General features: G+C 37.7%; 1 protein-coding gene across 2 annotated transcripts in view; it reads right to left on the bottom strand.

The window, feature by feature from the left end:
• Invadolysin (leishmanolysin-like peptidase, invadolysin) overlaps positions 1 to 14,360 on the bottom strand; it is a 262,515-nt gene that overhangs the window by 36,221 nt on the left and 211,934 nt on the right. For both annotated transcript variants that reach the window (XM_071700201.1, XM_071700202.1), the window contains one exon: positions 5,272 to 5,354. In XM_071700201.1, the coding sequence (XP_071556302.1) occupies positions 5,272 to 5,354 (83 nt within the window). The remainder of the gene's footprint in view (positions 1 to 5,271; positions 5,355 to 14,360) is intronic.

Below are 14,360 nucleotides of genomic sequence, written 5' to 3' on the forward strand. Positions count from 1 at the left end.
CGCAGGGGCATTCTAATTAATGCTATTAGCGGACGTTAACGCGTTCCATCGTTACGTGAGATTTATGTTCGACGCGAAGTAATTACAGCTTGCTGCTAGGATTCAGGTTCCCTAGATACTAGCCTAAATACAGCCGCCTTAAATATAAAATTACTACCACTGTTTCATTGTGTTGGATGGACATAAATATGTGGTCACCACTACATTTTTCTTTTTTATTTATCTCTATTACTAATAGATATGAATAATATACATATCGTACTAATAAAATGTACTTTACAAAGCGAAATATCTCATTTTATATAAATTAACTGCTCTAAATGTGTTTTGCATATGTGACAACATATAGTTTTACGTTTTACATATATATTTTTTAAATATGCCATGTAACAAAGCTTCACATTTCGAAAAAAAAAATTTATTGATAAAAGTTCATTATTCTATGACTAATAATTGTAAAAGACATTCCTACATATAGCACACTGAAATGTACTACATTTTATACTTCAGATAGACTAAATGCAGAAACAACTAAGAGAAAATACGATATTGATCGGTTAGACATAGCAATGCGAAAGCTTGAACAATGTTTCGAACGACAATGGGTAATGTCTCTATCGAAGACCATAGTACTCAGATTTGTGCGCATTGTTTAGATACGGATAGATCCTGCTCGCATGATCCAAAGCACAAAGTGAGAGAGAAAGGGGGGGGAGAAGGAAGGAGAGAGAGAGATAGAATGCAAGCTAAACCGCTTCCCATGCAAACGCGGCTAAAGAGGCTCTCAAAGCATCTTCAATCGGCAACTCAATGCACGGTCCGGAAGTGCATTAAAGCGTTACAGTCGTTATGCCGTAATATCGCGTTATGTAAACGACCCGCGAATCATCCTCCGCAATCCTTGCCCCTTACCGACCATATCGTAGCGCGCATTCGACCGATAAACGTTACACGCGTGCTCGCCCCGTTTAAACGCAACCAGCACCAGCTCTCTCTCTCTCTCTCTCTCTCTCTCTTTCAAATCGAATCTCCTTTGACGCGTGCCCGACGCAATCCTGCGCTTGTATGTGTGGGCGCCCCTGTGCACAGGTTTCATTTGATCCGATTTCACTCTGCATTCTGAGCGACAGGCATTACATTTACCTTTTGTGAAGACCGACACGAATTAATGTGCTGCCCGTCCATAATCTGGGATACATTGTACACGATATTTCGACGCGATTAATCTTTGGAAGGAAGGGAATTGCAAATAAATAATGCAATTTTCTTAACATCTCATGAAAAATTGCGTGTTTGTAATATATTCATTTTTGTTCTATAAAAAAAAAGTTCTATTTGAAGATAATTTTATAAAAATTTTGTAGCAACTTACATTATAAATCGTGCAAAAATTATATTCAGGCTCAGGAATAATTAACAATGAGGCAGTTTTTCAATTAAATTTAATAATAAAGTATCTATCAAATTTTTCATAAATAAAATTTTTTTAATAAAAAGATTTTTGCATCTAAAAGATTGTTAAATTTTTATATAAAGATAAGATATGTCCATGAAAAATTGCTTCTTATTCCGTGGTTCTATTGTAAATCATATCTTTTAGATGGAATAACTTGAGAAATTGTTGCAACTACTTTAATCTTATATCAAAGTTTAAAAAAAAATAAAAGGAGAGAAAAGATTTTCAACATTGTCGATGAAAAACGTTTTAAAGTCCATGTCAACGGCATCGTATCTTATTGATACTTATATTATTTTCTGATACTTGCCATGGTTCTACAACCTTCCTTTGTTACGGCAGAAATCGTTACAGCTCTATTGTTACTAGAAATATATATATAAACCGTTTCTGGCACATTATTGTGTACAATTACAATACTCTGTTCGATATTCCTTTTTTATTGTAGCGCAAAGTTAACCCTGCTAAAGCAATTTTTTCCCAGTTTATTGTACTTATATAGATACATTCCCTTCATCAAAAATGTAGTGTACACGACTAGCGTAAAGCACGACGTCATTCGCACTTTCGGTTTTCCGGAATTTGACATCTCCATTCGCGTGGATACTCGATCAACTCTATTGAACGTACTTTAATGGCAAATGTCTTATCTCCGGTTTGCACCGCAGCCGTGACGGGAAATAGTATATAATGATACATAGAAGATCGATAAACGTGCAAAGTTTTTCGCGAGGCGGCAGCTGACACGCGAAGATTACCACGAGTTCCCGCCTGGATTTTTATTGGCAGCAATAGAAACGAAAGTTGGCAAGAGATTGATGTATGTGCCCTAGAATCGAACCCACGTTTCTTCTTGTCTTATTTTAGTTCACGCATTTCTCTGTATTATATCCGGCACCCGGCTTGCGCCTCGACGTATCTCTCGTAAGCTCTCTTCTCTTTTATTCTCTGAACGTCAACACTATAAGGTTACGAAATATACGCTTGAGCACGATAAACTAAAGAAAGTCGTGCTGCGCACGTCCATTCCGATCGATCGAATTTGCACTGGCCACAGCTTAAGCGGAGGGTGGCTATCCCTCGCGTAATTTTCACCCTTAACACCCTTTGCTTGCGGCAGCAGTAAATACCGGAAGCGTAAAGCTTTTTTTGTCCGGGATATCCGTAGGCTTAGATGGGGGAATAATCGCTCCATTATCAAGAGTATTGTCTATACCGGCGCTGATCTCAGGCTGAAATGATGCATTTAATGTACAAGCAATTTTTATAATTTCACATTGAATGAGAGAAAGGAATAAGAGCGAGAGGTAGTAAATAGAAGAAGAAATGCGAATGAATATGTATGAACGCGATCTGTTGCGATAAAAAATATACTCGAGGAAGTGCAATACTCAATGAATTTAATACGTCGAGAATAAGATGATCGCGCGCAATAATATTATATTATAATAAATAATAATAATGAATGACATGGAAATCAAGAAATCATATACAAGAGATTAAACAGATAGGGTAGAGCGGGGTCAAAAGTAACGCGGGGCGAAAGTAACAACTCAAATATCTATATTTAACACTATAGTTAATATCTATAGTTTATACTCAATACCCAGGCCGAGGCGTTCTGAGACACGTTATAGCTTGTTCAGCTTCATTCGTTAACCATGCAACAGACGCATGCGCATCTATGCCTATAACTATAGATATTTGAGTTGTTACTTTCGCCCCGCGTTACTTTTGACCCCGCTCTACCCTAAACGGGATAAATTCCTGAACACATTGTTTATTTGACTATAAATTTATCTTACCTATACTAAATTATACTTTTAACTATTTTTAATTAAATCGCTAAATTTGCAAAGATATTTTAAAGTTAATTTCATACACAATAAAAAAAACAATTATTTCATAAAAATTGTTTTATAACATATCTCTGCCGATAAATATCTTAAATTTAAAACATCGAAAAGGTTACAAAAATATAAAGTTCTTTCTTTCCTCAAGTTTCCAATCCGCAACACAGTTGTTGCTTTACTGTTATGAGAACGTTCCATTTACGAGAGCAAAGTGATATCCCCGATGCAAGAAAGCTTAGTATCTTGAGCTACACACTTTTGCACTAATTGTAAGTCATCCACATGCTAGGTCATAAATCCGTAATCACAGAAAACTCATAGCTACACTGTCTTCGCGAATGGCTGTTCACGCGAGACAATTCGCACGTGGTTTCGGAAATACGTGCCAACATCGTGGCGAAAAGTCATGCCTCGTTAGAAACACGGGAGGAATGTAGAGCCTGTTTACAAGCGCAGAAAACCACATAACTATGCAGTTATGTGTACACGCACGCGACTTTATGTCCATGCACTTCCATGTGTTCTATTTATCTGGTCGGCGGACACGGATGCATTAATTTAGGTTGCTAGCGTATCTGCGGCCAAACTACTACGCTGGCTACCGCGTCCGGAAAAGGGTCTAGAACGAACGGCGAACATTTATCTCTTTCCGATGTGTCTAGCAACACAGCCGATGCCGACGTTGCTGCAAAAAGACTTCGAATATATCAACTATTCATGTGTGGGAAATTTCATATCTTCTATGCATTTTTGGATATGACGAATTCAATTTAGGTGACATTTGCATTTTTAGAGAACTAAAATCTTATAATAATAAATGATAATAAAATATAAATAAAGAAAAATAAAAAAAGTAATCCGATTTAGTCTCTCCAAAGAAAAATTTAAAATTAAACGTTGAACAATTTACTCCTCATCGCTGTGTCGAACAATCACTTTTCGAAACGAACGTCATTTTATCGCAGCAACATATTGGATCACGACAAGTATGCACGTCACAATGCTGCAAGACCATAATAACGTTAGTACGTGTTTCTACAGTGGTAAATCAGACGAACGGTTATGCGAACACGCAAATACGTGCGATACATATTCACACGCTTTTAGCTTAGCATCTTGGTATCTATGCAAATAAACGCTATGACTGCAGCCATGTACGTGAACATGTTATAATAAAAGAATGCAAACGGTCTTCGGTGGATTATACTATCTAGCATTAATATTCTTCCTTCATTTCCTTTTATTTCCGCTACTTCTTTGTCTTAAAAAAGTTTGTTTTTCAATCATTAATATTTTGTTACTAATACCTAACGGAATATAATACACTTATAATTTCTGCCTAAAACTATACTTGCCCAAAGCCTTATGAAAAATAGTTACAAATTATGAAGTCTCTTGAAAAAGTATTTAAGATATTAATATTCTATTTTTTTTGCCTACTAAGGCTGCGTTCCAGAACTACGCTCTTAGGCCCGGTCTACAATCAGTCGTATGTCGGAGTCGGATGTCGGAACGTAGCCGATGGTCCAATGAGGAAAATTCGTTTCCGAAAAAGAAATTCTCTTATTGGATCATCGGCTACGTTGCGACATCCGACTCCGACATACGACTGATTGTAGACCGGGCCTTAGCGCTATAAGCGTGCTCTGTTCTTGTTCAATTTTCTGTAAGTAACAAAGATAGAACGATGCTTGAGCGTTAAGAGCGTGGTTGTGGAAGGCAGTCTAAATAAATGTTCCCAAAGAACGAAAAATATGAGCTATAAATGTAAATAATATAATTAATATAGTAACTATTTATTAATGATATAATGATTTAATGTCCTCTTCTAAAGCATTATGATAAGTATTCAAGTTGAAAAACTATCACTCAGTATAAGCAGGAAAAGCGAAACATTGTCTAATTAAAATCGCGATCGGCTGTAAAAAGAAATAGGATATATAATTAAGTAATTATCCTTACCTGTTCAATCTAATGGTGCTCTTTGTCTCTCGCACCATCAATGCTCGTTCCCAAAAGTGCACAGCCTCGGGTAAAATAGTATTCTGAAATCAAACGACAGACAAATTTTGAATAACATGAGGATTTATGCATATATTACGCGACACGTCGAACATCCAATAGACAGAAAAATACGCGATACATCGAACAATCGAACAAATCAAACAAAAATGTACATAAGCGAGTTACATGTACACAACTAATTTTAATTTAAAACATCTTCGCTTGAGAAGTGTGTGCCAGCAAGAAAAAAATCTTTTTTGCGAAAAATATCATCGCTGACCGCGTTATCACTGCATAGAGAATGATGATAACAGAGCCATTACGCAACATTCTGTATTTAATATATATTCTGCTCTCTGTCTGCGAAACGCCTGTGGCCAAGCAAGACCGCGAAAACATAACGCGGACGAAATCGCGTACAGCGAACGAGCGGAATGGACGCGATGAAAAACACCGAAAGAATGAAATAATGCAAGCTCGCAGATGGAAAAAGCGCCCGGTCTGATTTTATGAAGTTTCGCGGGCATGTAACAACAAAATTACTTTCTATAATGCGCCCTTCTATAATGTACGCGCAATCACGGTCTTGTGAGAACGCAATACTTTTCAGAGTTAATCCTGGCCAAGGGTGTCGGATTGTGCGCGATTTTTAATTCCGACGTTCGCCACTATACAATTCATGTCGGACGTAAAAAGTCTAACGTCGATTCCAGAGCAACACGTCCCTTTGTTCTACACATTTATCATGGTTACACACAATGAGTAATCAGTAATCACAGCCCTCTATGTTGAATAAAATATTCGAAGACCATGAAAATTTACAAGTTTTATAAATTTCTGATCCTCTTATATAGTCTCTCTATTTAAGATATTTTATACGTAATTTCGATACAAAGTGGCCAGTGGCCTTATTATCTTGCCATGAAACACAGAATTCAACTTTCAGATAAAGATAGGAGAATAATAAACATAAACAATTTCGTAACTTGCCAGTGATGATTAACGAATATACATATTTCAATTTTTTCGACTTAACTGGCCACAATTTTGTACAAAATCACGACGTTTCAGCCCTTGGTTTGGGCCCTTATCAAGTGTAAACTATAAAATGACATAACGCAAAATATAAAAGTCAATCTAACATAATTTAATGGAAGTAACAAAAATAAAAATAAAATATTAATAGTACCTATATCATCTGTAAGACTCGTCGTTGAAATCACAAGACATCCGTAATGTATGAAATTAGAATAATAATAAACATAAAAGATGTATTTTTCATATTATTAGAAAAATCAATACAATGAACGCGGTGCTTCTTTTCTTTCCAGCGCTGTTTCCTTGGGTCCGTTCCGTTTCACGCATATGCGTGCATTTATCTATAGCATACGTAACGTTTACTATAGACAATGCGCGCATCATGCGTGAAACGGAACGGACCCCTTATTTCGTTAAAATATGTCGAAGAAGAAGAAGAAAGGAAGAAATGGGGCGCATTACTTTCGACTTTCGACTATCTTAAACAAATGATCGTTACCGCCTGAGAACGTGCGATTAAACCAACGGCACGCGCAGAGAGAAAACTTTACGTTCGAACAGATGCACACCATTAATATCGGCGTAGTGGCGAGCGCTTGATAATTAAAACAGACTCGAAATGCGTAAGCGGTTAATTTTGTCTGCAATTATTTTTCACTGATTGCATCGTGGAAGGAGACGAGCCGTTAACAATCTCGTGTCCTTCCATTACATTTTCTTTCTATCTACAGGCACTGGGAGGGAAAATAAACTGTCGCATCGCCAGGAAATTATGATTCGAAACCGATATTCCATTTGTGATAATAACACAAAGCCGTTTCAGAAAATAACAGAGAGATTTTATCGCGGCAAAATGCAATATTTTAATGTGAATAGTGTTTAAACAGCAGTATGATGGTCAGGGTATAAACCTTGTCAGAAAAAACGTAAAATAAAATTCACGAGACAGAGTCGACAGACATATACATTCCAATATCCACGGAAATAAACAAAAACTAAAATACGCAAAAAAGATTTCTGTTAGCACACGTCATATGCAATATGCCTGTTTTAAATCATCACCAATCATGATAAATTTTATTACGTAAAATATTGAAATGTATTTTTTGGCTTTATTTATCACAAATATTAAACTATATTTTAAGATATAACTAATACCTGCCAAAATTCATCATCTCATTCCTAAATTACTTCTAAATATAAACTAATTATACCGATATCTTTTTAGTAATTTTTACAATTATAATTAACATGTTGAAACGTATAAAGAAGAGTTTCATTAATTGGTTGCGATTAATTTACAACTTATTTATTCATCTTTATGCCTTATACATCGATTAATTGCTGATGAAATTGTATTGCACAACTTTTTGTATTTATATAAACTACTCAGAAAAATTAATTTCTTCGAAAATTAAAACTTTAAACTTTTTGATAAATTAATTCTCTTTGCAAAGCGGAACGGTTAAATGTAATTTTATGATAAATTCATTTTCGTCACGTTTAATTGGCTGCTATAATAATAACGATGGCGTGTTGGGAAAATTGGCTGGTGTATTTAAACAGCGACAAGTAGCGAATTTGCGGAGGAGTGAAATTGTACTGAGCGATGAAACTGTTCATGATGGTAACTTACTTAAGGAAAAAGCAGGCGAAGAGAAGTGACCGCAAGAACGCGGAAAGGGTGGAATACAAAATTGGACGCGGACAGATACAGGGTCCGACGTTTGGAGGCATTTTGCGCCTCGTTACGCTCGATTTCCGCGATGAATAAATCGATACGCGCGCGCCGGATAAAATATAAGAGAGAAAAACCCCCGACTCCACGACTGGCGGCATCGCTCTCTTTTTGTCTATATATATTTTTTTTTTTCATCGCGTCCTCATCGCGCGGTTGCAGTTGCGGCTGCAGCGCACAGCGAAAAGAGGCAGCATGCAAGATGGGAAGAGGAATGCGCGACAACCGGCCGATTATTGTTGACAGAGACGACACGCGGGTGCTCTCGCAGAATTATTCACGAACCGTCGCGCGAGGCCGAATTCAATTTGGCGTTGCGTCAACGCTCACTAGAAAAAAAGAAGAGATGAAACGAGAACAGCAAGAAGGACGGATGCTGAAAGGGCGGTGGAGAGATCCAACAGAGGCCCGGTCTCTCTCTTGGTTTTTCGGATTCGCAGATCCGGGTCCTGCCGCCGTGCTGCTGGTGGATGGTAGCGCGCTCGCAGGTCCCTGGAAACGACCTATTTAACGTATGCGAATGCCAGCTGGTTCCATCGTAGAATCGCGGGCGATTAATTCGGCCTGCTGAATTTTATTTCACGAATCCTGCATGCGTAATATGTCCCGACCGTTTCGGAAAAATACGATTCTAAAAATGAGAGCTCAGCCAACGACCGTGATAATTATTAGCTAGCTCGCGACGTCAGTTCTCGACCTGTCTCATTCTGACAGCGGGAAAAATGATGGACATTCTAGGAAATTTTATACGTGTACAATTCGATGTTGCGATGTTGTACATCTGAAAAGTTTCACATGTAGGATTTTTCACAGTAACGGAAAAGAGAGAAAAGGTGATCTTAGCCGAGCACATCAACGGATTGAAGCGGAAAGGAAAATAATCCGTGCTGAGATCGCATCTTCTCCAAAATCGCTTGCGCGATTTTTATCCGTTACGATGGGATTCTGCGGTAACGTGGATAAACACGGCAAGATACACCTGTCAAAACTCTCGCACTATCGCTCTGTAGATAGTAACACACAAAACAAAATATTATTTTATCTCTCGATATATACACAGGGAACTTCTCTCGTCACCAAAAAAAAAAAGAGAGACAAAATTCTATCGTCATTCGACGTCGCCAATCCGCGAAATATTTTACGCCTAAAAATTCCACAATATTCCATTGGACATATAGCATGAACTCTGAAAAGATGAATTAGTATATCAGACATATGTGTGTTTTTCTTAATAAACATATCTCGTAATTTAATTTGCAACTATTTAAACGTTTATGAAGTCTAATTCTCAGCAGCTTCAACTTCAACAGAAATCTGGCAGAAAAAAGCTTTGATAATTTTACGTTAAAAATTTCAAAGTTGCGATCAATGACGTTCTTTATCTTGAAACTTCATTAATGAAAGTCGACACCCTCCGACTTGGAATTTCTTTCTTCCTGCTAACGACGTCCGCGCTTTATCGGCCACCGTGTATAGCACACGCCGCGAGAGAACCGTGTTATAAGTTCCAACGAATTAATTCTCCGGTGGGAAAAGCGCGGCGGTGGCGGCGTCGGCGGGTCCAATTTTTCTTATGGCCGGGCATGAATTTCAGCGCACACTGTCCATTACGCCATGCCCTTTATCCTCGTTAACCGGCATTCCTCTCTCCCGGTGCCTCGCCATGTCCCGTCGAGCGTTCCTCGCATCGCGCGACGGGATGCCGAGCGTCCTTCTCTCCGCGTCTGCCGCGCGCGTCTACGAGTCTCCGCGTCGCGTTTATCACCCCACACAGGAGGGACGACGTTCGCCTTTATCACAATATTGCGTAACTCCCGCCGTCTTATCAGTTGCCAGCCTTTTCCGTCGTCAAGGCAAGGATGAGTAGCTTCCTGCAAGGGGTACTATCTGCACGCGTAAAGTCACAACTCGAGCTATGACGAGCGGTGACGCTCGAAGAAAGTACCTTTGAGCGAGTATAGTAAAAGTTCGAAAGCAAAATTAGACTTCACAAGTTTTAATCCTATTTATTGATATAGATATGACATTAATTGAGGTAATTGAGTGGAACAAAATAATAAATAAATGTTACTTACTATTTTCTCCGAGATTTCTTATATATTAATTACAATATACCGATTAAATTTCGATCGATGTAAAAATATATGCATATAAGCACATCAAATTCAAACCATGTTATATTATTCATTGAGCTAACTGACAGCATTATAATGCCACAAGAGAAATATCGAGATATAAATACGAAAAATCGATAATATGTCCTACAAATTTGGTTGAGACTGAAATATTCATTTAGTGATTAAATAAATCATTTAGTGATTTACTTAATTTTAACTGTTTAATTTTTAATTTTTTTCAAAGTTTTTAGCAACAGTGTTAAAGAATATAATAATGCAATTTCCTTAGAACAAAAATAAGTATTTATATCGTAATAAAATAATATATATTACTTTAGATATTCCTAGCGTTAACTATATAGTAGAATAAATTAGCACTGTTGCTACCTTGCTGTTACTACCTTCTCCTCTTTTCATCACGTAAGTTACAGCAACTCTGTTTCAGCGCTTTGACATACCGTCGTCGAAGCAATCGAAGTAGTCGTTCGTACTGGGACACCTAGTGACAGCTTTCAGGCTAAAGTTTGATGTTACGTCGTTGATGAAGTAATTCCTTTCGCGTCATGTTCGAAAGCGTATCTGCGTGCGAGCAATCAAGCGGCAAGTTTCCAGTATAACGGCGCTGCCGCTTGCTAAACATCGACCGGAACATTGTTTAGAACTGTGCGAGAGCTCGAAGTTGACCGCATTAAACTTCTGTACTCGGGCAAGATTTCTCACTGCGATAAATGTTTTTTAAAAGTCTACGAGAATTCTCAAGTTCCATATTAATATCGCGCATTTTGACACCATGCAGATACATGTGGAAAAAATTATTCTATTCAAGTTAAGCATGTTTCAGTTCTAATTTAAATAAATTGATATCTTCCCTTAAAAGTAAAGTATTTAAAAAACTATCAAAAATATACATTTAATTCTCCGCGAAGAGATGATAAAGACGTTAATGGAACGATTAGCTTTACAACATGTATCCGCATGTCGTGCGATCAGGTGACACGTTAGCGGCATAACCGCGCAACTTAATGATCGTGGACCTTTACAAGGGGACCTGTTTAGGACGTCGAATCTTGTGGCCACGTTGAGGATGGGCGGTTGGTCTTGCTTTATCGAGCTTCGTACAGCTAGTTAGACGTCGGTATTAAATGCAAATGCCAAACGCCCATTTAAATTTTAGATGCAATTAGATTCATTTACTCTCCCGGGGGTGGCAATTATTCGACTTACCGCGCAAAGTTGGCAGCGGGGAGGAGGGAATCGTATCGCGGTGAAAATTTTCTGAATAAATCAAGCGCCGGGCGATCCCACAGCTGACCTCGCGCGCGCGCGTTCGCGCACGCTGTTTCCACTTGATGCTACGGGTGCAAACACTGCAAACGGCCGCGGCATGCTCCTCGCGATTTACGATCTCGATAACTAGCGTTTTATTCATGGAGCGAACGCTCGTTGCCTTTCTGGTGACTAAGTAGCGGCCGGTGGGAAAGAAAATAACGTATGTCGGAAGACGAATTGCTCCGACCCGTTGTCACCGGCAATTGGTGTGAATGCGGATTCGACCGAAGAATGTAACGTGAAGAGGAAGATATTAATTAAACAGAAGATTTTGAACGTGTTAAAATCTGAGATTTAAAACAAATGTAAACTTGCATAAAACTGCTTATTATACGGAGGGATAAAAGCCATAGTGACACAGTCAAATTTTTTAAAATATTGACTTACACCACTATGGCTTTTACCCCTCCATATATTTGTTAATAATATTCGCTCTTATACATATATAACGAAGCTCCTTCATAATAATATAAATATATTATCATGGGATATTTAGTCTGGATATTTAGTCTGGAGATAATATTCACATACATATATGACACGAAGTTGAATTTGGTGGAGATATTGCAGGGTGAGAGTCGGTATATTATTACAACTCTCCCTCGCTGGAGTTCCGGACGTCACATCGTGACAGTCTGCAACCGCACATCATTAAATACATGCGAGGTATTAAGATCTGGTTTCCCTCAACCACCGATAGCTGTCCTAAGTTTTAACAGCATCATTTGTCTATCCAAGTTCTCCCACGTACACGGATTAATAAACCTCGTATACGTGGACTTTGAACCACGTATTATTCCGTCGTAATAAGCTTCAAATTAAAATCACTGTACGATAATAAATAAGTATCTTTTGCAATAATAAATATTTCTTACAACTCTCCATTGCATAATATTTATCATTATTACAAAATTACAAAATAATATTTTGGACAATTGAAAATAGCATTCTACAACGAGTTACCCGGTATCTCGTATATATACGTGTACGTGTGCGCGTATGATCCTCTTAATAGTATCAGCTATCAAGACGGTAAAGAGCTTTCGAGAGGAGCACGACTTTGCTTGCCTTTGCGAAAACGGTTTTCCTCCCATGATATCGGAAATTGTATTTTACGAGAAGAGCCTGCTTTGCGGCGCAAGGGTAAAGAGGTAAACGAGACTGATAGCCTCTATATATACAAAGAGAATATTGATAAATATTAAATTACAGGTTTAATAAATATATTAGTAAGATCATTGCACGCATACGCGAATTATAATGACGACAACCACTCATATATTACTCAGCGATAATAAGTATATCCAAAAATTTAACGTAATATGTAACAAAAAATTCTTTACAATTATTTTATAAATGAAAACAATTAAATAAAAAAAATACAACACTTATCACAAGATAAGTGGATACATAAAATGAAGGAGCATACACGATAATCCTGATTTTCATTCCTATCTATTTATCCGAGGTCATTATCTATTTTATATATACGCTCGCGCCGTTAGCAAATTGCAAATACACAGTTGCCATCGCGTTAACGCGTCGTGCAATTTACAAAATTTATTTCGGAATATATTTGTTGACGAGTTTTCGTAAACCCGGGCAGTTTACACAACGGACTGGACCGTCAAGTTGCCGTTTTTATCCGACTAATTATTTCCATTGACCCGACCGCCGCTCCTAGTGTATGAGCAGGAACGCGCACTCTCTGTTCGTGTTGTTTTATTCGCAACGCGTATTCGCAAATAAAATCAACAGGACAGAAATAAAGGTAAAAAGGGGTATACTTTAGGGATACAGCTATCGGGGATGTGTGGTCGCGAGTATATTATACGCGACGCGCCTGTACGCCAAGCACGTGCGTAACATATTCACGGGTTCGCCTGGTTGCAAATTATTATTTAATTTTACCTTGTTGCGGCTTAATCTATCTACCGTCACCGAGATACCGCTGTTGTTATTATATGGCAAAAAGTCGCGAACTCATCGTCAAAACTCGCAGTTTGAATTCAATTATCGCTGGCGCTTGTAACTTGGATAAAAATTCAATTTTTTACATCAATATAATTAACTCGCATTTTTCACTGCACCTGATGTTCATTAAATGTCACGAATCGCATGCTATATTTACGGCAGATCGCAAAAAATTTTAATTAATTTTGCAGCCAACCCTCGCAATGCAATAATGATAAATACCGGGAAAAAACTCATTTATGCACGAATTAATTTGTTAAAATATTGACTGAATTATATATGCATTCGAGATGCATAGGCGCGAAAGAGAATATTGTATGACATATGTCTCGATAGTGTGTGACGAATCGATACACCTGCTTGCAAATGCTTCAACTTGTTTACACGTTTCCGTTTCCGTTGGCCAAAATCCAAAACTCATCACAATTGTCAGCTATAAATCCTAACCCTGTGGAAATATATCATTCACGGCGTTTTGTGAAAAATCGCTACTTTTAAAATGTGAAAATGTCTCATGAACCGTTGATTTTATGTATAATAGGATACTTAAGATCAAGTGTTTTCTTTCGAGTAGAAATTAAATTAAGAAAACTCTCGTTTACATATAGATTTCAATATATTAAATTTCTAATATTAAATTCCTAATAAGTACTACAGTATGTCGTTCCTTTTTTAATCTTATTGTACGTAACAACGGCAATAAATTAATTTAAAATTGCGCTTTTATCACTAAAGGCATATGGGTAATACAATAAACGGAGAAACAGATGAAAACACGGTCTGCGAAAAACGCAATTCCTTTAGAAGCGAGCACGGACGGCAGACATGCAGCAACCCTCGATGACGAATTT

Source organism: Temnothorax nylanderi, unplaced genomic scaffold, assembly GCF_030848795.1.
Source record: "Temnothorax nylanderi isolate EJ_2023f unplaced genomic scaffold, tnyl_v1.0 TNYL_tig0021_pilon, whole genome shotgun sequence".
Lineage (NCBI taxonomy): Eukaryota > Metazoa > Arthropoda > Insecta > Hymenoptera > Formicidae > Temnothorax > Temnothorax nylanderi.